Consider the following 24,257-nt stretch of genomic DNA (forward strand, 5'->3'; position numbering starts at 1 on the left):
GCTGGAGCTGAGCGTGTCCAGCAGAAGTGGACGCGGCTCTCCAGGCTCTGCAGGCCCTGCCGGGTGTCACCGCAGAGGCTGTGGAGGACACTGCAACCGAGTTCACTGCGAGGGGCCAACCTGCTGATCAACGGGTCCGGGACGCAGGCGCCTGAGATACCTCGGGCAGTGCCTGCTGGGAGCTTCAGCCCCCCGGGCCCGAGCGTGGAGGTGAGGGGAGCTGGTGGGACCCCTCCTGAGCTCACTTCAGACTCTACCCAGCAGAGAGAGGGGCCGCTGCTCAGGGGGCTTTGCAGACCCCTCACACACACCTCCCCGTCAGCTGCAGGAGGCCTCGCTCCTGAGCCGCCCAAGCACTGAGCCAGCCCTGTGAGGAGGCAGCCACTAGCCCTTCCTGGCGCCCCAACCCCCAACCCCCGGCCCTCTGAGCCCCAGGCGCTCATCCGGAGGACGGACCTGTGGGCACGTCCCTCCCGGGGCTGGGACTGGACCGGACGGGCCTGAATGTGGCCTTATGTGAGCATCACATTTGGAAGGGATTTCTCTAAATCGTAGTCGTGTTCTGCTCCGTTTCCTCATTTGGAAGCTCTGGCCTCCACTGGGGGTCAGACAGGTGTGGACACAGGCCTAAGGCTCCCGGCAGGGAAGATCCCTGGGAGGCGGGCTGGGGCAGCGCCGGGGGCAGCACCTGTCCTCCACATGCTGGGGGTGGGGCAGTAGCAGGATCTGGGGGCCGGGGTCAGCTTTCCTACCTGGGTCACAGACTTGGCACTGCAGACCCTCGATCAGGCATTGAGGTGGACCATGGAGGCCCTGGGGTTGCAGGGAGCAACTCCCCACAGGGCAGCCTCGCCCGGTGCCCTGCAGCCCAGGGACCCAGGGCACTAAGGGCTGGGAGGGCCGGAGGGAGCCCCCCATCACTGGACACCCCGGCAGGTACAACCCCATCTGCAGTGACCTAAAGGCACCTGGGCTCTTCCCCACGCCCTGGTGAGCATGCTGGGGGAAGTCAGACCGTTCTGGGGGAACGTGGAGCCCTCCTGGGACACCTGGGCCTGGTTCTGTCACAGGGGCCGCCCTACAGGGCTCATGGCCCACTCCTGCCGTCTGTGCCCCCTGCCAGGGCCTTCATGCCACCCCTGGTGGTGGGCGCTGTGAAGGGAGGGACTCCTGGACAGGGAAGGGGTGGGGGGATCTGCCCTCAGCCCACAGCGCTGGACCCCCAAACCAGCCCCACAGAGAGGGTCCCTCCAGGGCTGCACTCGGGCCGCCACCTCCTCTTTGCCCAGGGTCATCGCTGGGAGCAGGAGGTACAGCACCTAAGGGAGAGGGCCCCGAGCCTCAGTCTCTCTCTCTGTGAAATGGGGCAGCAGCCCCTGCCTCTGGCCATGCCCTGCAGGGGTGCCACGGGTGGACCCAGGACAGGCTCCAGGAATGCCTGAGTGTGACTACCCCGCTCAGGTCTTGGCACCCCCTTCCTGGCAGTGTGGGAACGCCACCCTCAGGGAGCCCAAGGCCCTGTGGTCTGGACAGCATGCCAGCCTCCCTGCTGGCCTGTGCTGGGCCTGCTGAGCCCTGGGGAGCCGGAAGCATCAGAGCAGGGGAGGCCCCCAGGCCTGCCCAGCCGGGGAGACAGGCTGCTCCGGGCCCGGGGCTGGGGGAGGCCACGCTGGGGCCCTGGTCCCAGGGCTGGCTCCGCCCGGCAGTCAGGGGCCCTCCCTGAGGAGTCACGGCCTGCACTGGCGGGGACCACACTGCCGGGAGCAGGTGGCCTCTGGCCCGGTGCATGAACATCTGGGCTTATCACCCAGGACAGGGCTGCCGGCTGTGGGTGGAGATCGGCTGCCTGCTGCAGAGCCCCACCCCAAGGGTACGTCCCAGCCAGGCTTTCCCAGAGCAGCCAGGCCAGGGGGCATCCTCGCCTGCAGTGGGCTCACCTGAGACTCCTGGATGGGGCTGCGCCGCAGGGGCCTGTAGAGGACAGTTTCTGCTGGTGGTGGGCCTGGCTCTCCTGAGGTCAGGGGGCAGGGTGCCAGGGCCTGGGTCAGCCCGGGAGAGCCAGATACTGGGGGAGAGAGGCCCATGTGAGGTCAGGACAGGGACATGGCCCAGGCCGGGATGGGGAGGGAGGGGTCAGTGGGGCACACCCAGGGGGCAGGAGTGGGGACACTGCTGGGTGGTGGGACAGGCAGACAAGCTCAGGGGTCTCCCCAGGCTCCAAGCATTAGCCTTGGGCAGCGGGCACCAGGGTGGCAGCCCCCCGCCTCGCAGAGGCTCCGTGTCCCTCCACAGGACCATTCAAACCCTGGTTACAGTCCCCCAGAAAGCCAGGGAGGAGGGGTCACCTGTGGTAGGAAGTGTTTGCTCTCCAGCCCCCAGGGTCCCCTGGGCCCACAGCTGCTGGGGTAACAAGCCCTCTCAGCGACAGCTCAGACGGGGTGCAGGCTGCGTGCAGGGGAGAGGCGGGGAGACCGGAGTCAGGCGGGGGGTGCGGGCTGCCGACCGGGCGGGGGGGCGAGGGGAGGGGCGTGTAAGCGGGGAGGTCAGGCCCCCGCTGGTGCAGTCTCCGGGCACAGGTCCTCCTGCCCCAGCCAGTGCCAGCTTCCTGGCCCCGCCCCTGTGCGTTAGCAGGCGCACTTCTGTTCCTGTAGAAGCGGGTGGCCCCCCAAAAGTCATGTGTGCTCCGCCCAGTGCACTGAGCCCACAAAGGGGGCCCAGCTTGGCTTCCCTTTACCTGGCCCAGCCTCCACAGGTGACAGTCCCCGCCCGCATGCAGTGTGTCCCATGCGCGTCCCCACCGCTGCCAGGCTGTGAGTCCAGCTGCCTCCTGCGCCTTCCTGAGCTCAGCTCTGCGGAGTCCGAGGGGATGCGGGAGCGCACACTTTGCCATCTTTGACGGCCAGAGGGCCTCCCCACCTTGTCCAGACCCCACCTGTCCCTGGAAAGGGGCAGGGCTGGGTCATTTTGCTCCATTTCACTGAAGGGGAGACAGGGGCTCAGAGAGGGACGGGCCTTGCCCAGAGTCCCCCGTGCAAGCTGTGCTCAGGCCCAAACCCCGATCTTCCCGTCCAGTGGGGCTCGGGGCTCTCCCCACCCAGGCTTCTCAGCTCCACCAGTGCCCTCAGAGCTGGTGAACAGGGGCAGGCCTTGGGGGGGGGGACCACCACTGCCACCCTCTTGTGCCTCCGGGCTGCAGAAGGAGGGTGTGAAGAGCCCCACCTCACATGACACTGGAGCAGGACGCCGGGAGGGTGGGGACCCCAGCGGCAGGTGCGCGTGTCGCCAGGCTGCAGGCACGCGGGGTCAGCCAGCTTTGCCTGGATCTCCCCAGGCAGGAGCTACACGAGTAGGACTGGCCAGCGGCCACCACGTCCTCACGGTCGCCACCTACTTCCATTTCCAGGGGAGCCTGGGGAGGAGAGCCTGGGTGCCAGGGAAGGGACAGGGCAGGGGTGCAGTCATGGGCGTTGGGGTGGGGGGTTGACTACCATCCTGTTTGCAAAGCTTCCCAGAGCTCAGACGCAGAGCTCAGCACTGGCCCCTGTCCCCCAGTACAGCCAGCCCAGCCCCACAGACTCCAGGAGTCTGAGGCAGGGTGGAGGACAAGTGTGACCCGGCGGCTTGGGGGCCCCTGTGAGACGTCCACCAGACGTCCCCCTGGGAGGGCCTGTCCTGCTATTCACCTCTCCACTGCCTGCAGGCCACCTAGGGGTTTCCAGTAAAGGGGAAGGGGCACCCCTGCATCCTTGGAGGAGGCTGGGGCGGGGCCCTTCCCCGCTCACCATGTGTCCCCATCTCTGGCTGTCATCTGCTGGGCGTCCCCTCTCCTCCCTCGGCTCCAGGCCCCCAGCATCAGCAGGCAGGGCAGGATCAGAAGGTGTCCCCCAGAGAGCCCTGTGCCTGTCTGAGGCTCCGTGGGGCTCCTGCACCCAATCTATACTTGGGGGGATAGAGGCAGAGCCCGCATCCCAGGGCCTCTCTTTCCACTTCCCTGTATGACTGCGGCGCTGGGACCCAGGGCCTCCTCTCCCCTCTCCTGACTGAGCCAGAGCCTGTGCCAGAGACCCCCCCGCACCCTCAGGGCCCAGGGGAGGGCTGTGCCCGGTCGGGATCACAGACCCTGACACAAGGCTGAGCATCTCCCCCATCCCAGTTCTACCGCAGCTGAAGGAGCCCCAACTCCAGCCCCCATCACCCGCTGTCCCCTCGAGATCCTCCTACAGCCCCAACTGTGCCCTCCAAGGGGCTGCCTCTCCCACTGTGTCACTCAACACCCCAGCCACCCTGTCAAGACACCTCCAGATGGACTCCTGGAAACCCCTGATCACATTTCCCCTCTCTTCTTGAGAGGGAGATTTCCAGGGTCTTGAGGGTGGAGAGAGATTGGGAGATGAGCCACAGTCCTGGGGGGCGGGAGGACGGGGCATCCCAAGCCCCACTCTGGAGGCTTCCCTTCCTGTCCTCTGTGTTCAGGCTAGCCTCAGCTCCCCCTGCTCTGTGGCAGCCCCAGGCTGGGCGCGGGGCTGATAGGCAAAGCAGCCTGGTGCCCACCTTCCTGGGGCTCATGGTCTAGTGAGGAAGCCGAGTCTAAAAGCCAGAGTAGCTTCATGTGGTGAAGGCTCACTTATAGGCAGCAGATGCCAGGCAGGGCTCTGAAGGATGAATAGGAGCCCTGCGGGGGGGAGGGAGGGACAAGGTGAGAAAGGCGTTCTCTGAGGAAGGATGTGTGCTGAGCAATGTGGCAGGGCCCACTCCTGGTGAGGCCTGCAGCGGGTGGCGACACAATGCCGGCCGTGGCCATCTTGGCTAAGAGATGAGCACGCACACAGGGGAGGACCCTAAGATAAACCAAATACGGACCCAGAGCCAGGCAAACCAAGATGACTGGCCAGAGGAAACCAGAAGAAATGCCCCATATAAGTGATTCAAACTCTACCCCAAGGGCACAACTCTTCCTCTGAGCCCGCCTGTGTGTGTCCATCCACACGTACCTTTTCCTCCCTTTTTCCTCCTAATAAACACTTTATTTGTTTCATTTCATTTCATTTCATTTCATTTCTACAAAGCAGACAAGCCAGGGTCTTGTCACTGGCCACTGGCCCTCGTGGTCTAGTGGCTGGGATTCAGCACTGTCACTGCTGAGGCCCGGGAACCGAGATCCTGCTTCAAGCCTCTGCAGGCTGAGGCCGCCGGAGATCCGTGTGTGGCAGCAGCCTGGTGAGAGGCTCCCCATCCCCCACTCATTCTCTCTCGCCCCTTCGAGCATTTGTGGGGCAGCCCTGAGCCCCCACCCACCTGTGAAATGGACACGCTGACGCGTATCCATGGAGAGTCTGCGACACCCAGGGCCGGGCTGCTCTCCCACTCCACACTCAGTGTACGTCCCACACCTGCGTGCCTGTGTTCCATAGAAGGTCCTCCGCACAAGCCCTCGATCGACCCCCAAATAATCCATCTTGTCAGGGGGACCCCCCACACACACTGCTGCTGAGATATCTGACAGGTGACAGATCGGATCCCTGGATTCGCCATCCAGCCACACTGACCAACTGCCCAAGTGACCCAGAAGCAGGGGGTGCGTCCACGGCCCCAGCCCTGCCCCTGGGCAAAGGCCCTGAGATAGGCTGGCGGGGAGAGGAGGGGGCATCGGCCCAGGCACGCAGTGGTCGCCCGCTGCGTGGCTGAGGGTCTCTGCCCCTGCCCGCTTAGGGAAGCTGGAGGGCCCTGAGCCACCGCGCCCTTACCCTGAGTCCAGGCTCCGCAAGCCTCCAGAAAGCCATGCTCTGTTTAGCCCACATTTATTAAGCACCTACTGCATGCCAGGGAATGGGGCAGAGGGATGGCCCATTGGGGCTGTCCCCTCCCCCAGAGGAGTGATGTGCTGGTAGACAGGGTAACTAGAATCCTGAGTGTGGACAAGGGGGCTCAGAGGTGGGCACCTTAATTGGGGTGGGAGCGGCTCACGACCCCATGATCTGGAGCTGCTCCAGGCACAGAGGCCGCAGCGGTATCCACAAGGCGGCCGCAGGCTGCTGTGGTCACCACACACCCCTGCCCGCTGACCTCCCTCTCTGGTCCCTCTCCGCGTGAGGCCGGCCTCTGCCCCCCCCACGGGGCGGTGCTTCCCGGAAGGTGACGCCCCTCTGGTTTCAGCGTAACCCCACCCCTTTCCCAGAACTTGCCTGAAGGCCCGCCCAGGCCGGGGCGGTCCCTGGCTGTCTGTCCCCACCCACCGTGCCCTGCACACACCCGGGGCTGGGGCAGGCTTGAGCCGAGGAGCCCTCCGCCAACGCCAACGCCAACGCCTCCGCCTCCGCCTCCGCCTCCGCCGCGGGAGAGACCTCGGCGCCCCTTCCCTTCCCGGGAGCTGCCAGGCGGCAGGGCCAGGCCGCGAGCCGCCAGGGGGCAGCAAACCCCACACCTGTGCCCCGGTCTCTCCTGGGCCGGCTTTAGCTTCCACCGCGGGCTCAGGGAGCTGGTGGGCAGGGGTCTCGGGCCACACTCCCTTTAACACTGTGACCCCACGCCCCCTCCTGTCGGGTTCAGTGCAGGACACTTCTCAGCCCTGCTGCCACGTGGGAGAAGGTGGGGAATAAACGGGGGGCGAGATTTGGGGGACCGGAAGAGGTATGCAGGGGCGTTCCACTCCTTGCTCTGCTCCGTCATGCTGGGCGCCCACAGCAGGGGCAGGGAGGGGGCGAAGGAGGTCAGGGCGAGCCCCCACTGCTGAGGGGTACCAGCCCACCCCCGACTCCTGGTGTGTACGTGGCAGGGTCCCTGAGTCAGCAAGGTCTCGGAATGCTCTGCTTTGACAATGACGTTGCTGCCTTGGAACCCACGACTTGGGCACCAGCGGGGCTCACACAAGCGGAGGCTCCCCCCAGGAGGCCTGGGGGGGGAAGGAGCAGTGGCTGCGTCAGAGCACCCTGAGGGTCTTCTTTGTCATTAGGGGTCGGGGGAGTGGGCTGGGCATCGACCACGGTTCCAGAGGAGAGGCCAGCAGGGCAGGGGTCTCGCCCAGGATACCCCGGCACAATGCCCCACCCAGCAGGCCCAGTTCCCTCCCCGTGCGCTGGGCGGGGGCCCTGAATCTCAGGGGTGGTGGTCAGCTTGGGGTGGGGCAGAGACCCAGGGGGAGTCTGCAGACCACAACTTTTATTCGAGCCCCATGTTATCCAGCTCTGAGACATACACGGTATTTACCCTGCAAGCATCCGCAATGCATACGCCTGCATCCCACGGGGATCTCACGTCCCCTCGCCCCCACTGGTGTCGGGCAGGTGGCCACGCCCTTCAAATGCACAGCATGCCCCCAGCCCACTCCCTCTCTAACGTAAAGCATCCAGCCCTTTCCTGGCCTGGAAGAAGCAGAGGTCCAACTGCAGGGCCTGGCTGGGATGACGGAGCACACCTACCCTCCCCCAGGCCCCTCCCCACTTCCCTGCCACGGACGATCTTGACCAGTTACAGCCTTTGTAACACACAAAACCCTTGTCCCCAGGACCCCTCCTTCAAGGTTAAGACCCAGGCACTGCCTGCAGCTGACGGCCCCACCAGTGATAGGCTGACTGCTCAACGTCGGCCCTGGCGCAGGCAGGAAAAGGATGGGAACCACGTTCCTTTCTTCAGAAGAAGCGCTGCGCCTGGCCAGCCCGGGCCCCCTCTCCTTTGGGCCCAAGGGGCCTGGCAAAGTCCCCACCAGGGCCTCACCCGGACCCTGTGGGAGGGGGCTGCGCGGGCGTGCTGCTCTGGGGCGGCGGGAGAGGGAGGTTCTTCTGCAAGTCGCTCTTCAGCTCCGCCTGAGTCTCCATCCTCGCCTGGTGATGGGAGAGTTCAGGAAGGCTTCGCGGAGGCGGCGCACCGTGCCTTCCCTGGATCCATCCGTGGTGCTCTCAGTGTTGGGGTGCTGCAAAGAGTGAGCCCAGCTGGTGACCGCGCAGGGGGAGCGGAGACTGGCGGGGCGCCGAGCCCCCAGTTTGCGTGACACCCCCGTCACAACCCCTTCCACCCCCCAGGCCGGGCGCGGAGCTCACCAGGGAGGGTGCCACCTCCTTCTCCGTGATGTCCCTTCCCCAGCGCAGGCGCAAACGTCTGGAGCAGGAGGGAGAGCAGAGCGGTGGTGTGGCGTCCACAGTACCCTGCCGGGACCCCCGGGGGTGCCCTGTGCTGCTGTCACACCAGACCCTGATTGGGCTTCACTTTGGGGGTACTCATGGGGCCACGCCTGCCGCCGGGCGCGAGGGGCTGGAGCGCCTGGCGTAGGAGGGTGGCAGGAAGGCGGTAGTGGTGGTGCCTTTATGGAACTGGGTCGGGGTGGGGGGGCCCAAGGGCAATCGGGCTTCTGCACCTCCCCACTCTCGGCAGCCAATCGGAGGCTGGAGCTGGACAAAGCTCGGGACACCAGAGGCCGCTGGGCTGGGTAAGGACGTGCCTCCGCCCCCAGCAGGTGGGGGCGTGGGCAGGGCGGTCGGGGACACGTGGGGCGCAAGCTGGATGCCCTGCCCCTGCGTCCAGCCCTCAAAGCCCCACAGACCGGCCCCCAGCGGTCCAGCAGCAGCCCCAGGATGCAGGGCCAGGAGCAGGGTCCTTCCCTGGGGTCTTAGCATACGGAGCAGCTCCTTCCCTGACACCAAGGACGAGCGTCCCCACTGGCCACCCTCTGGTCACTGCCTGTCCACCGGTGACACCCTTGGTCCCTCTTATGAACCTCTCCAGTTCCTCACACCTGACCAGGAGCTCTCTCAGCCAGGGAACCTGCTGGACCTGGTCATGCTCACTGGGTGACAAAACTGGTGCAGGGGCCACCCAGGATGTGGGAGCAGCGTGGAGACACATCCTAATCAGAGAAGGGTCCCACCAGCAGAGCTGCACCCAGGGGTCAGGGCCCCCGGACGGCCAGCACCTCTGCCCCTGGGAGTTCCCACCCGCCCCCTTGCTTTTGAGAAGCCAGGCTCCAGCTGCCACCTCCTCCAGGAAGCTCCCCTGGCCTCCCCTGGCCTCCCCCAGGCTGGTTCTCTTCTGATTTGCTCTGGGCAGCTAATTCCTGGGGCCAGGTACCCTGCCTCCCCGCCCTGCCAACCCCACCCCCGCTTCTCCAGGACCTGCTATTTTTAAACAGCTGAACTTAGGGGGCTCTTACACCAGCCCAGGGAAGTGGCAGTGCTGTCCCGCACGTCAGATGAGGAAGCTAAGGTCAGGGAGGAGGCCTTGCCCAGCCCTCTGCCCCCACCATGTCCCCCTCCTGTCACCAGCACTGTGGGGCAGAACGGGGTTGGGGGGGGTGAGGGTTTCAAAGCAAATGGGAGGTGAGAGAAGCAAGGCAGTGTGCTAGCGAGGTGACGGCCCAGCGTGGATGGGGGGTGGGGGGGCAGCCCGATGGCAGCGGCAGGCACAGCAGCAGGAATGTGAGGGTCCGAGAGAGAAGGCCCAGGATGAGTGACGGAGGCCCAGGATGAGTGACGGGGGCCCAGGAACCGTGCCAGCCTCGGGCAAATGGCGGGGGTGGCGAGTGGCTGGCCCGGGTGGCCCCACAAGGCTCTCCCAAGGGCCCAGCCCAGGGACCACTGGGCCGTCGGTGGTCAGCGGGCAGGCACCGCCCCGTGGACACAGGCGCTGCTTGGGGGTGGCCAGGTAGGCTGCGGCGGAGCCTCTGCTCACCCCGCCCGCCTCCGGGCCCTGAAAGGCTGGGAGCCTTTTGTGGGAGAGCAGCTGGCGGCCCGGCCTTTATGTGGGGCTGTGGGAAAGTCCCCGGGCCAGCCTCTCACAGCCTCTCAAAGGCAGGGATTATCTTGGGGCCTGCAGGACACCCTCTCAAGGACATCCCTCCCAGCAGGGGTGGGGGCAGGGCGCCTCCCAGAGGTCCCGTCCACCAAGCCCTGGCCCTACAAGCCCCTTGGCCAGGAAGGGTCCCCTGGGTGGAAACCCTGCCCCCAGCCGTCCAGCTGCCAGGCTCAGAACCGCGTGCCACACAAGAGTGCCCCCCACCATGCCCCTCTGGGGCTCTCCCCTCCAATTGTCCAGGCCCCTGGCCCTTTGGGGGGCTGGTCAGCAGAAGGTCATGCTCGGGGCTGTGCCCGCACTGGGCTGACTCAGGGCAGGCCCAGGGATGAGGTCAGGAAGCCTGGAAGGGGAGGGTGGGCACACTTATTTAGCACCTACTGCATGCAGGCTGAGCGGGACGTGCGCCTTCTCCCTGGTATTGCTTGGAATCCCGAGAGGGAGGCAGGACCTCTGCTGCTCCACAGAGCAGGGGACAGAGCAGGCCCAGCTCCCTGCTGAGGTCACCCTGTCCTGGGTGCACCTTGGCACCGTGCCTGGCCTTTTCCTGTTCCATCAGCTGGCTTCCAGGTGGCGCAGACGTAGGCGGGGATCACCCACCCAAGAAACGGAACAAAGTGGGGTGGGCGGAGGCAAAGGCTCAGGGTGACCCTGGTGTTAATACCAGAAGCGGCTGCGAGGCCACCTGAATACTCTGCTTTTGACCCCTCCCCCCATCCTCAGCACATACCCACCGTGGGCTGTTATTAGGCCCATTTTACAGATAAAGATACTGAGGTCCAGAGAACCCAAGTACTAAGTGGCAGCACCTGGATTTGAATCCTGAGCCCACAGCGCTGTTCCAAATCCGTGCTGGTTCCAGAGGCTCTCTGGCGGGCACATCCAAGGGGTAGCAATCCGAAGGGCTGGGGGCAGGGAGGCAGGTGGCCCCCTGGTCCCCTCGTCCTGCCTCCTGCCGTCATGCTGTCATGCCTAGCGATGCCAGGCCGGGCGTGCACAGGACACCCGGGGGCTGTGGGGCAGGAAGGCGACGCTGGGCCAGATGTGTGGCCTTCCAGCCGCTGCCGCTTCCCCAACCTTCAAAGGCAACCAGGGGCCCCGCCCCGCTGGGACGACTGCTCCCCAGATGGCCTCTGGGCCCACAGCTCTGCACACAAAGCCAGGCGGCCCATGTAAATGAGTTTGTCGCCGGGCACGCGCCTTTTGTGCCAGATGAATGTCCTCAGCAGGGGGGCGGGGTGTGGGAAGCCACCCGGAGCGGCCTCCCGCCCGAATTCTCTCACAAGACTGGGGGCGGGCAGGGCTCTGGGGCGGCTGCTGGTGGAGGGGGAGCCCCAGAGCCAAGACCCGGTGGCACAGCGGCGGGCAGCCCGCACCCCCCCCCCCCGTGCCCCATACTCCTGGGCCTTCTCAAGTGGCATCAGACAAACAGGGCTCCATGAGGCCCGCGAGACCACTGGAGTTCTCTGCGCAAACAGAGGACCAGAGGCCCTTGGGGGACTGACAGTGGCAGTCCTCACTCTCCCATGGGAGTGGGCTCCAGGGTAGGAGGCGGCCGCCCCATGGGGCCCAGAGCCTGCTGGGCAAGCCCAGGTGGTGACCTTCTGGACGCCTCTGGTTGCGAGCAGGCGCCATCTGAGTCCTGGAGGGCAGGGGCAGGAGACAGGATGAGGCCACTGCCAACTCAGGGACAAGCAGAGAAGGGAGGGCCAGATTCCGGAGCCCTCACCTCTACCCAGTACCCCCGGCCCTACCCCGCACCAGGCTCTGGACACTCTGCCTGGCACAGAGCAGCTACTTCAAGGGGGTCATCACTGCCCAGCTGGGGGTGGGCCACCTTGCTCCGGCCTCCTCCCCTCGGCTTTCAGCCAGCTGCGAGCCCAGGGCTGGTCTGGCCACACTTGCCTTCATCTGTGGACCATGTCCCCTGCCCCACTGAGTGGGTCCAAGGAGACCCCCAGCCCAGTGGCTGTAGGAGCATCAGATGTGCCCTGGGCCACTGCTGAGCCTCACCGAGGGGTCCCCACAATGGGCTGGAAGCCCAGAGCCCCTGACAGCTGGCTCTGACTGCCAGTCTAATGCGGGGTCTGCAGGAGGTGGGAGCCCCAGCAGGTACCCACAGGGAATGCTGATGAAGTTGTTGTTTGGCGTCAGGGCAGCGGTCCTGTGGGGGGTTGGGGAGGAGCTGGGGCATCCAGGGATCAGGGAGCAATGACCATGAAGGGCATGGAGCCTGAGTCCCACAACTGTGATCCCTCAGGTCCCCATAATACCTGGGAGCCGAGGGTCCCAGCTGGGATGGTACCTGCAGGGCTGGGGTTCTTCTCTCCTTTCAGCCGTCATAGGATGGGGGGAGGCGGGCCTGGGTCAGGCCGGTGAGGCAAAGAGAAAGGACTTCCAAGCCCAGCGCCCCAGAGCTGCAGGTTCCCTTCCCACCCCAGCCCCCATAACGGACCCACAAGCAGGCAGCCCCCATCCCCCATGGGGCCCTTTGTCCTCTCCTGCCAACCCCTAAAGCCCTCGTCCTCTGAGCCGCTGCCCTCCTGTACTTCCTGCCCCTCAAGAAAGCAGGGTACTCCCACCCCCGTGCTTGTTTTGCAAGCCCCCAGTGACCTGACCAGGAGGCAGGGGAGCTCCCTAAAGTTCAGCCAGGCCATCAGTGGGGAAAATGAGGCCCAGGGCAGGCTGCCTGGTCTCCAGCAGGCCCACAGTGGGACTGCTGGTGGAGGAAAGGAGTGGACGAGTCAGTCTAGGGCCCCCGATGAGAAAGTGGGGGCAGCTGGTGAAGGTGACCTTAGCCAGGGACGGGGAGCTTGATGATTTTAGGACAAAACGGATCTTCCCCAGGTGTGCAAGAGCACACGTGCTCGGGGAAGTGGGGAGGCATGGACCCACCCAGTGGGTGTGCAGGGGAAGATTCCCCCCAGGCCGTGGAGGAAGCACAAGGAGGGGCCTGGGGGCTGCGTGACCACCTTGGTGCTTTCTCCGGGGAGGGGGAGCTGCCCCATCTGCCCTAACCCAGGGTCCAGTCTGGCCTCAGCCACCACCTGTACAATGTGCAGGAAGACCCTCAGCCTCAGCAAGGCAGCCATCCCTGAGTGGGGCTCCCACACCAGCCCCAGCAGCAAGAGGGATGGGCAGGGCAACCCCCCTCCCGCCCCCCCGCCCCCCGTGGGTGGTAAGGACAGCAGTTACCACAGCGACAGCGTGGTGGGCGCCATTCCACCCTGCAGGTGGGGCAAACCTGCCCCACAGTAAACACGTTAGGGTTTAGGTGACTGTTTCACGCACTCGACTCTGCCTCGCATCAGGAAAGCAACACTCCTCATAGTAAAGGAATGGCCTGGCTGTGTTCCAGTAAAATGTTATTTCTGTGTGCTGAAATTTGAATTCCATCTCATTTTCACTTGCCTCAAAATATTTTTCTCCTTTGGATGTTTTTTTAAGGATTTAAAAATGTAACAGAGTCCTTCTTGGAAGGCACAAAAATGGTGACGGGCCTGATGCTTGCCCGGCCCTAAAATGGTTTGATCCTCCGAAACCCAGCAGGTGTGCGCAGGCATCGTCCTCGTTTTACAGGTAAGAAAACCGAGGCACCGGTAGGGTACATGGCCTACCCGAGTCATCCGGTGCCGAGACACCCCGGGAGGGGCCTCCGGGACTCCTCCCGCCCCAGGCCCCGACCCGCGAGCCTTCCCCTGGGCGCCGGGCAGCCCCGCCGGGAGCTGGGACGCGCGCGCCCATCCGCGCCCCTCCCGCGGCCGGCGGGCTGTGGGTCCGCGCTGCCAGGCGGTTCCCACACTGCGCGGCGGGCGCGGAAGCGTGCCTGCCCCCCGCGGCATTAGTGCCGGGGTCTGCCTCTGAATGAATGGGGGCGGCCGCGGGGGGCGAGGGGGGGCAACTCCCAAAAGACCATCTGGCTCCGCGTTATAATAGAGCAATAAAGGGCTTGTCTGCCTTTCAGAGGTTGGGAACGAGCTGCTCTCTGACACCGCGGGGTTTTTAACCAGCTGGGGACAGCGACCCGGCCCTGCCCCGGCCTCGCGGGGAGGGGGCGGGGCGCGGCCACGTGGGCCCGCGCGGCCCCTAATCCGGAGGCGCCCGTGAGACGCGCGGCTCCCGCGCTTTCCCACCGCCCACCTCTACGCGTCCCTGTGCCCACCGCCCTGGCCCCTGCTTTACACCTGGGAGACCGAGGCACGGGAAGCGGGGGTTTGAACGAGCCTGGGGTCTATGCCCATGTCTGCCAAGTCTGGAGTGCAGCCCTTTTGGGAACCTGGGGCCTGGTTTGGTCCCCAAAAGCGGGGGTCCCCAAGTCTGGCCTGGAGACTTGACAGGACTGCAGAAACTGGCTAACCACCGTCCCCACCCCCCACCCCGCCTTGGAGGGCAGGGGTCCCTCAGACCTACAGACACCCTGCCCCAACCCCACAGTCAGGTCCCAGGGTGGAGCCTGACCTCGGTGAGATGAGAGAAGGGGGTGGGGGGAGCTGGGCAGCCATCCAAGGGCAGCTTCGGGGGAAGGGTCCAAGCCCCCCGAGTCACAGAACCTGATCGAGTCATCAGGTTTGTGACCTGACCCCCCAGCTGGCCAGACCCGGGCCAGGCAAGCCGCAGAAACGGACACCCGCAGCCCCAGCCCAGCCCTACCTCCTGGGCACCTGCACACAAGCCTTCCTGAGCAGCCCTCCGGCTCGGAGCCCCCAGCGGCTCCTGCTGCAGAGGGAGAGGTTGCTGCGTGGGCCTGGGGCACGGAGGGCCCTGTCCCATGACTCCGCGCCCCTGACTCGGTGCACTGGCCATACTTCAGACAAGAGCCACAGGCAGCCCACGTGATCAGCCCCAGCAGCAGGGGCTTCTTCTGGGCCGGGGCGCCCAGCAATGCCCCAGCCCCGCTTTGGCCATCCTCGGTCATCTCCAGCAACCTGGAGCCAGTCCCTCCCTCAGGTGGCCTTAGCAGGGAAAGCCCATGCTACACAGGTAAACTGAGGCCACAGAAAGCCAAGGGCAGAGCCCAGCCTCAACCTGGACACCCCCTGTGCCCATCCCGCCCAGTCCCTCCTCCCCTGAGACCCAGCTCCAGGCAGCGCAGCACTGAAATGTCGGAGGGAGGGAGACTTTCTTCAGCGAGGATGATCTGTGTCTACACGGGGGGGCAGCACAGACCCCAGAAACTGGGAGCCAGCTGCGGAGTCGACCAACCACGGGAAGGGCTTCTTGGTCCCACTCAGCACCCGGGGTGAGGTGCCACCACGGGCACTGGTTGGCTCCCACTGGCGACCTGGAAACCACCCCGCTTTGGATGGGGCCCAGCCTGGAAAACTCAGAGCTGGGGCAGCTGCTGCGAGACAGAGGCTAAGGGTCTGACCCCCAGGGGCGGGCCCAGGCAGGGGCTCTGGGGCCTTAGGGCGCGAGAGAAAAACTCTAGGCAGGAGCTAAGGGGGGGGGGGGGTAGAGAGGAGGTGAGCGCAGAAGACAAGGCTGCCCGCCCCTGCCTCTGCCCCTGGAGCATCCCCTCCTCTGACCCCTGGGCTAGAAGAGCTGCAGGGCCCCAGCTGCCCGGCTCACTCTGTGGCCTTGGGCCAGTCCCCTCCGCTTGCGAAGCTTCAGTTTCCTCATCTGTGAGGAAACCTCATCTCCGGGGCTCGGCGTGCAGCAGGCGCTCAGTAAATGTCAGCTTTACGTTAGCGCCCTGTGAGCTGGGGGCAGCCCCGCCTCGAGGGCTGACTGGTATCCACCGATAGGATGATAAGATGCCCAACCCCTGACAGAGGAGATGTGGAGACAGGATGGCAGACACCCCCCCTCCCCCAATCACCCCCTGCAGCCTGCTCTCTGTCCTGGGGCTGAATGGGCTCTGCCACCAGGAACCCCCCACCCAGCAGCACCCAGACTCAGCTGCGAAGCTGTCTGCAGCCCCAGCTGTCCTGGGGAGAGGTCTGGGGGCCGCCCCTCTGCAGCCCGGCTCCCCTATGGGGGCTCCAGGCCGAGGGGCAGGAGAAGGCATCTGGCCCCTGCCCCCCTTCCTCGGGGCCTCAGGTTCCCGCTGTGTGTAAGCCTCCCCCCACCCACCATCACTGGACTCCAAGTCCCCCTCCTGGGTCCGGCATAACCCTGGGGAGGAGGGGCTGGTCCTGAGCACGGAGGGCCGTGCTGGAGGGAAGGCCCCTCCGCGGCCACCCTGAACCCCCAGCCCGCTTCTGGGCTCTGGGGCCGACTGACCCACCATGTGGCCCAGGACCACAGCCCACTCCCAGGTAGGGTGGTGACAGTCCGCGGCCACAGGCCTTTTGGCAGGCTATTGCACCCTCAACACCTCAGCTTCCTCGGTTTCCCCCATGAAACAGGGGTAATCCTTCCTGCCTCTGAACGTTGCTGGAGGCCTGGATGAGCCATGGTGCCGCACTGGGCAGGGCACTGACCCCTAGACAGTGCAGGAGAGGGGCTGCTGACAGACAGGGTCTTCCTCACACCCACCTGGGGCCCAGGGTCCACCTACTCCAGGAGGGGTGCCCAGAGCAGCGCTCCCCCCAACTCAGGCCCCCCTCCCGTCGGGGCCTCTAACGCTGGGCAGTGAGGTGTGTCCACGCGTTGACCCGCCAAGGAAAGCGGGCCAAGCTGAGGGGCCGGGGGGTAGTGCCAGGCCCTTTACCTCCAGAGCCCAGGCACGGGTGTGTATTCACAGGCACGCACGCAGGGGAGCCCCTTCCAGCCATTCTTGGACACTTCTGGTGCCTGCTTCTGCTCACCCCCAGGTCCGTGTCCCACCATTCTCTTTTCCTGGATAAAGCTTCCCAGAATTCCTCACCTGGGACACACCCGTGCTCCCTTCAAGGACCTCCTCGGGCATCACCTCCTCCAGGAAGCCCTCCCTTGGCAACCCTGCCTTTCCCTTCATCGCCCTACATCCAGGGCTCTTCTGAAAAACGTCAGTGTCTCAAGCCTTCCCCAAGACGCCCCCTTGTTCCCTGGGGCCCCTGTGGGAGCCTAAACGTGCCTTTTTAGACATTATACAAACAGTAGACACTCCTTCAAGAAAATCTGGAGAAAGCAGACATAAGAAAAACTAACCAAGCTTCTGGTCCCCAAAATGTCAGCATTCGGGAGGTTCCCTCCATCTCTCTGCCAATGTCAGGTGGACACTCGGTCTTCGATGTAACTCCATGGTGGGCTAACTACACCCCCAAAGTGACCTCCTACGTGCAAGGTCTCCCCAGCCCCAAGTTCAGCCCCCGTCCACCCCCCAGGGCAGGGTCCAGGCCTCAGTCCCTTCTCAGCCCAGGTGTGCCCAGGTGTCCGCTGCCCCAGGGAAGGGAAGGGAAGGGAAGAGTCCCGCAGCTGGGAGGGAGGAAAGAGCCCCCTCTCGTATCCACTTCTTTGGTCTGGTTCTGGGGGGCGCGGGGAGCTAGGGCAGAAGGGGGCTGGGGAGTGGAGGGCGGGGTTTCCTCCCACCCCCCAGAGCACCCCTCCCCCAGAGCGGCCACGCAGCCGGAGGTTCCCACACTCTCGACCCTCCGCCTGCGGGGCTCGCAGGCCGCCTGGGAGCGGCCGCCCTTTGTCCACGGTCCTGGCCACCCGCCATCTGGAGCAAGAGTCCGACTGGGGATGGAGGGATCAATGAGGCTGCTCCTGCGTGCCACGGGGGAGACGCATGCCACCCCTCCCCGCTTCACTCTCCGCGGCAGGCGCCACTCACGCCAGCGCCCCAGGCCCACAGCCCAGGCGCTGCGCCCCTTCCCCTCCCCCATCCTGTCTCCGCGGGTCCAAGTCCCAGCTCCCACCCTCACCCTCCAAGTGGCCTCAGCAACCTCTCGGTGCCTGGGGGCTCTCGGAAAAAGGAAGTAATAATACTGCCTGGTCCCCAGGCAGGTCTAGCCTGGGAAATATACCAGAGCTGTTAGCCCTGCCTAGTACGTAATAATAATAATAAATGCTCAAAAACCCTCTGGTTCCTATCTGTGCAATGGGGCAGGGACACTCCCCTCACAGGGCAGCTCTAAGAAGGCAGATTCCTGTTCCCTGCCTGGTGCCTAGTAGATTCTCAGAAACTGGGAATCTTACCCCAATCCAGCTCCCGCCCGGATCCCCAGGGAGAGACCCCAAACCCCCTCCCCACCCCCGGACAAACTCAGCAACCTATAGCCACCGCCTCTCCAGTGCTCCCAGGGGCCTGCCTGGCTGGGGGCAACTGGGAGTGGCACCCAGTCCAGCCTTGCCCCTTCACGCCTGGGGACCCGAGCCGGGCGCCTTCCTGCTGTCCTGGGTGCTCTTTCAGTGGCCACCGCAGGTGAACCGGCTGGTGATGGAGGGCTGGCCGGGGGCCCCGCTGGGAGCCACTGGAGGGCAGGAGAGGGGCACAGCACTGAGTTTGGATGGGCCCAGGGCGAGAGCCATGGCACAGAACCACCCCAGGGGGCACCAGTCTCTGGTCTGTGCGCAGCCTGGGGTCCTTGTGGTGGCACATGGCGGTGTCACAGTGGGTTGTCACTGTCTCTTTTCTCCCAGAAGGCCAGCCTGCCCACTCCCCACACCCCAAGAAGGAAACCCTCCTGGGGCCAGAAACACCCAGGTTGTGGACAGCCTGGGACTTCACAGAACCCTGTAGATGGCACGACCTGCTCCAGGGAATCTGGCCCCGGGCTGAGACGGAGGCGGCAGAGGCCAGTGGGTACAGCAGGGTCCCTTCCACACCAGTCCAGCCTGCAGGGCACTGGGGGGTCCAGGGCAGGGTCACTTGGGGCTGGATGGGGGGTGGGTGGGAGGGAGCGTGTGGCTCTTCTCCAAGGAGTCCTCCTTTTTTAATTTTTTTTTAATTATGGTAAAATACACATAACATAAAATAACCTTAATTATTTATAAGTGCACAGCTCAGTGGCATTAAGCACAGGCACGCTGTTGTACAAACATCACCACCATCATCTCCAGAACTTTCTCATCTTCCCAAACTGACACTCTGCCCCCATGAGACACTCACTGCCCACCCCCGCCCCCAGCCCCCGGCCCCACCCTCCTCCTTTCTGTCTCTGTGAGTGTGACTCCTCCAGGGATGTCACAGAAGCAGGATCATGTAGGATGTGTCCTTTCTGGCTGGCTCATCTCGCTCAGCACAGTGTCCTCAGGGTCCATCCACGTTGGAGCAGGTGTCAGAATCACCTTCCTTTCTAACGCTGAATAACATTCTGTCATAGGGATGGACCACATTTCACTTATCCATTCACCTGTTGATGGACACATGTTGTTTTCACCTCTTGGTGACTGTGAATAATGCTTCTGTGAACATGGATATATGAGGGTCTCTTTGAGATCCCGCTTTCAATTCTCTTGGGTACAGAGCACAGGTGGAATTGCCATGTCACATGGTAATTCTACGTTAAATTTTGGAGGAACGACCACACTGTTTACCACAGCAGCTGCACCATCCCTATGAGAAGACCTCCCTTGTCATGGGGAGCAAATGCCCCTGGAGCACCGCCCCCGTCATGGTGCCCTTTGCTTTGCAGTCAGCCTGGGAAGGGTGGAATTGGGGTGTGGGTTATTTAGAAATAGGTTATGGGGCTTCCCTGGTGGCGCAGGGGTTAGGAATCCGCCTGCCAGTGCAGGGGACACGGGTTCGAGCCCTGGTCCAGGAAGATCCCATATGCCGCGGAGCAACAAAGCCCCTGCGCCACAACTACTGAGCCTGCGCTCTAGAGCCTGTGAGCCACAACTACTGAAGCCCGCGAGCCACAACTACTGAGCCCGCGCGCCTAGAGCCCGTGTTCCGCAACAAGAGAAACCATCGCAATGAGAAGCCCGCGCAACGCAACGAAGAGTAGCCCCCGCTCACTGCAACTAGAGAAAGCCTGCGTGCAGCAACGAAGACCCAATGCAGCCAAAGATAAATAAATAAATAATTTTAAAAGAAAAAAGAAACGGGTTGTGGTCCTAGATCCCTGAATTCTAGCATAATCATACCCAGCTCATGGGTTTGGCCTGGAGCCCCACATCCACAGCAGGCACCTTGCCTCAGCAGCTGTTTCTAGACACCTCACCCCACCCTAGACTTACCGAGCTCTCCAGGGTGGGGGCAGGACGAACTCTCCCCGCCCTCCCCCCAGCTGCTGGGGGCAGCCAAAACAGAGGGTCCGAGCCCCCTCCACGCTCTGGGATGCTTCCGCGCTAAGCCTGCCAGCCAGGAGAGGCCCTGGGCTCTTCCCGCCTCCTCCCTCCTCTGCAGCCCCCCCAGGCTGCTGGGCCACTCACCTCGGATGGACGTGTGAGCCAGGAGCCCAGCGACTTTCCCACACTTTGGCCCCATTCACAGTGTTAAACGGCCCACAAAGGCCAGGCGTGTGCCTCGGAGGCCGCGCTGCCATCTGGCCCGCACTCGGGGAGGGATCAAGCCTTTCATCCGGCCGGACTGAGATTTAACACCATTCATTTCATATTTCCCACAACTCAAAATTGGATCAAAGCTGCTACTGTCCAGGGGGAGGGGGGAGGGGAGGAAGGCGGGAGGAGTCAGCCTCCCACGGCCCACCCGCCACCCTCACCTCCACCCTGGCCCACTGCGGGTGGGCGTGCAGCTGGGGTGGGGTGGGGTAGGGCCTGGACCACGTCTCTGGCACGTGTCTCCCTTGGGCCGAGAGCTGGCTTGGGGGAGGTGGCCAACTGCCCCTCTGAAGCTGGCGGGGTGGGGGACAGAGGGACGGGCCCGGCCCGCGTGCTGCCCTCAGTTCCGGGCAGAGCCCTGGGGCCCCCACTGCCCGCAGCGAGGCAGTCGAGCACACGCCCCTCGTCCCTGCATTTCCTCTTCCTTGGCCAAGCTCCTCCTTGGCGCCAGGTGCCGGGCTGGCAGGGTGTGGGCGACGGGCACACAGGCAACTAAGCCATCCTGCCCTCCCCCCAACAGTCCACCCCCAGGGAGTCCATAGGCAGGCGAGGGACCCACCAAAACGTGCTGGTCGCCCAGCGCAAGCCCCACTTTTGGTGCAAAAATGGCTCCACTGAGCGTCACCGGGTGCCCCTTGCAGCCTGTGGGATATGCCAGCCCACGCTGACAGTGCCAGCCAGGGCTGTGGAGCAGAGGGCAGAGCACATGTCTCCAGCACGCCCATCCCAGTTTGCCTGGGTGCCCTCTGCCCTTTTGCATCAAACCTGATCGGGCCGGATATCTGTGGTAGGGGGTCCACCTGCTCGAGAGGAGCCCAGGGCTCAGGGTCACCCACCTCCCAAAGCCAGCCTGGGGCCTGTTTCCCCTTCAAGAGAGGTGCTCTGGGGGTAGAGCAGGTGCCAAGGGGTGAATGTGGCTGCCCTCCACTCCCTTCCAAAGTCACCTATAGGTTCCTCCCCGGGAGCCCCCCAGCCTAATCCATCCCAGTGGGTGACCAGCAGTCTCTTGGGGCTGCCCTGGCTGTCCTGACACCATCCTCCTGCTTCCCGGATGGGCCCATCTCCGGGTCCCCAAAGGCTCCTTGTGCTGCGGACCTCTTGAGCGGGTCCACCAAGCAGGCCACTCATAGCTGTGAGTCACTGCCTAGACCCTCGTCAAGGCCCTGCAATTCCCAGCTGCGCTCGGACGTGGCTGCCGTCCAGGGAACTGTGCTCCTGGGTTTCGACTCACGCACCCTGATGCCAGCCGCTGGCTCCCCGGGCTGAAGCCCTGCCTCCTCTTTGGACCTTGCTGGGTCCCGCCTTGCCCCTAGAAGGTACTCCCAGCCCCACCCCCTCCCGCAGTCCCTGCAGAACTGGATTCCTGGCTGCAGAGAATCAAAGTAAAGTGATTGTTTTGGGTGGAGGGGTGCTCCCAGCAAGCCCTCCCCTAGGGACCCAGGGTGGGGTTGGTGGCCCCCAAGCAGCGGCTGGCCCTCAGCTGGGCTGACCGAGTACCGGGATCAGCGGTTCCTCCAGGGCGTCTGAGTAGGTACAGCGTTCGTGTGGGCTCCAGGCAGGAGCCTCATGTCTGCCACCTGGCACCCCCTTCCTCAGCACTGGCAAAATGCCTAGGGACAGCAAGCCCTCCAAGTGCTCCTAAGGCAGTGCAGAGGGTAGCATGCAGCCAAGGCTTCCCCCGAGTCACGCAGGAGCAGTGACCACACACCTGTACAGAGCACGCCCGCAGCCACGCGCCCTCCCGTGCTCCGTGGACAGCCACGGTCAGACTCCCATCCAGATGGGGGTGGGGTGGGACCCTGGAGGCCACCTGCTGATTCAGAGCACCCCAGTTGCCACAGTCTGCTGAACTGCTCCAGGGAGGAGGGAGTGCAGCTCCTGGGGGGGACCGCCTAGGTGCCGGGCTCCATGCTGGGCGTTTCGGGTACTCTGGCTCCCTGAAGCTACCCAGAGCCCAGCCAGGGAGGCGTGGCAGCCCATTTTCTAGCTCTGAAGTCACGTGTCCCAGGTGACAGCCTGGGGAGACTTGCCACATGTGCCAGTAGGTCTGATCCTGAGAGCCTGGGCCCCTCTTCCACCTGTGCAGAGGGAGGTGACTGTGTCTGTTCAGGAAAAGGGCGGCTTCCTCCGTCCCCCTCGCCTGTCAGGGACGGTGCCCACCCTCCTGGAAGCCGCCCGCACTTGTGCATTCTAAAGCTTCCCCTTATCTGGGCTCCCGGCCTCTACCAGCCAGCAGCGGGGAGTCGCTGGGGGGGGGAAGGGAGAGAAGAGGGGGAGGGAGGGAAGGGGAGGGGAGGGAGGGAAGGGGAGGGGAGGGGCGCAGCTCCTTCCTGCCCCCACCCTTGTCCCCGCGGCCTGGGAAAAGGCAGCATATTGAGGCGCGGGGCTCCCAGCATCAGGCCCCGGGATGCTAATGAGGGCGAGCGCGTTCCCACAGCCCGGACATTGTGCCGCGCGGCCCACCTGCTCCTCGGGGAGCGCCCATTGTGCCCGCGCCAATTCACAGGCAATTTAGCGTGCGCTAATGGGCCGGCGCCTTTGTGCGGCCCGCGCCGCCATTGGCCGCGGAGTGTGGGAACGGCCGCGGCGCCCGGGCCCCAGGCGCCAGCCCGCCGCCCGCGCCTATATAGGGGCCGGGGCCCGCGCCAGCACGGGACGCGCCCGCTCCGCTCCCTGCTTCCTCGCCTCCTCGCCTCTCCCCGCGCCAGGCATGGCCCCCAGCACCGTGGCCGTGGAGCTGCTCAGCCCCAAAGAGAAAAACCGAGTAAGTGCGCGGCCGCGGCCCCTGCGGCCCCCGCGCTGGCGCGGCCCCGCTGACGCCCCCTCCTCCCGCCCGCAGCTGCGGAAGCCGGTGGTGGAGAAGATGCGCCGCGACCGCATCAACAGCAGCATCGAGCAGCTGAAGCTGCTGCTAGAGCAGGAGTTCGCGCGCCACCAGCCCAACTCCAAGCTGGAGAAGGCCGACATCCTGGAGATGGCCGTCAGCTACCTGAAACACAGCAAAGGTGAGCCGCCCAGCGCCCTGGAGCCCCGGCCCGCGCGACCCCCGCCCCGCCCCGCTCCCCGCCGCCCCGCGCCCCGGGCTCCCCGGCCCCGCTCACCGCCGCCCCGACTCCCCGCAGCCTTCGCCGCCGCCGCCGCCGGCCCCAAGAGCCTGCACCAGGACTACAGCGAGGGCTACTCGTGGTGCCTGCAGGAGGCCGTGCAGTTCCTGACGCTGCACGCGGCCAGCGACACGCAGATGAAGCTGCTCTACCACTTCCAGCGCCCGCCGGCCGCGCCGGCCGCGCCCGCCAAGGAGCCCAAGGCGCCTGGCTCCGCGCCCGCGCCCGCCCCGGCCAAGGCCGCCGCCGCCGCTTCTGCGCGCCAGCCCGCCTGCGGCCTCTGGCGGCCGTGGTGACCCGCGGGCGGCAGCCCTGCCCGGAGGACCAGAGGGCCAGCGCGTTCCTCTGGCAGAGGGAAGGGCCTCCCCATCGTCCGTGCCGCCCCTGGCTTGGACTGGCCCCTTCTCCGGAAGGCTCTCTCTCCAGGCTGGCGGGCCAGCAGGAGGGTCATTCTCGGAGAATGTGCGTGCAGTGTCCTTGTCATTTAGGGCCCATCTTCTGCCAAATGTCTGACCCCATGGGGTTGCTCTGTGTTTGCATTTCAGCAAGTGACTTCTGGGAAGTCCCCACTGCCGGGGTTCTATGATATTTGTAGGCGGCGGGGCTCGGCCAGCCGGCGCCCCATGCGTAGAGGGCTTTCTTCAGATCCGGTGCTGCCAGGCCAGTGGGCCTGGCGCAGGCCGTGCCGTGGGCACATTTGCCTTTTGTGAAGGCGGAACTCAAGGTGTATCCTCGTAGGAACGACAGTGTCAGCCTGGATGGGCGTGGAAGGACAGGGCAGAGCCGTGGGCGCAAAGCCCCTGGGGATGCTTTGCTGTCTGGTCGGGGCTCACACCGGGGCTGTGTGGGGCGGCTGGGGGTCTCCACCACGATCCTTAAAGGATTCCCGTGTGGGTGGGTGCGCGTGGGCACAACTCTGTACTCAGAATTTGAACTCTCAGTCATGTGGGAGCCACGGGACTGCTCTAAAGACTTCTAATAAAATCCGACGAGTTCAGCCCCCTC

The 24,257-nt window shown here is 64.8% G+C and overlaps 1 protein-coding gene across 3 annotated transcripts; it reads left to right on the forward strand.

The window, feature by feature from the left end:
- The first annotated feature begins 22,792 nt into the window (after positions 1–22,792).
- HES5 (hes family bHLH transcription factor 5) lies at positions 22,793–24,257 on the forward strand. Of its 3 annotated transcripts, XM_004272302.3 has the most exons (3): positions 22,793–22,912; positions 22,988–23,153; positions 23,271–24,257. In XM_004272302.3, the coding sequence occupies exons 1-3, from the start codon at positions 22,859–22,861 to the stop codon at positions 23,546–23,548; spliced, it is 498 nt and encodes a 165-aa protein (XP_004272350.3). In that variant the 5' UTR covers positions 22,793–22,858; the 3' UTR covers positions 23,549–24,257. The 3 variants fall into 3 exon arrangements, with proteins under 3 accessions (XP_004272350.3, XP_033288615.2, XP_033288616.2); XM_033432724.2 differs by having other exon boundaries at positions 22,988–24,257; XM_033432725.2 differs by having other exon boundaries at positions 22,859–23,153.

Source organism: Orcinus orca, chromosome 1 (genome assembly GCF_937001465.1).
Source record: "Orcinus orca chromosome 1, mOrcOrc1.1, whole genome shotgun sequence".
Lineage (NCBI taxonomy): Eukaryota > Metazoa > Chordata > Mammalia > Artiodactyla > Delphinidae > Orcinus > Orcinus orca.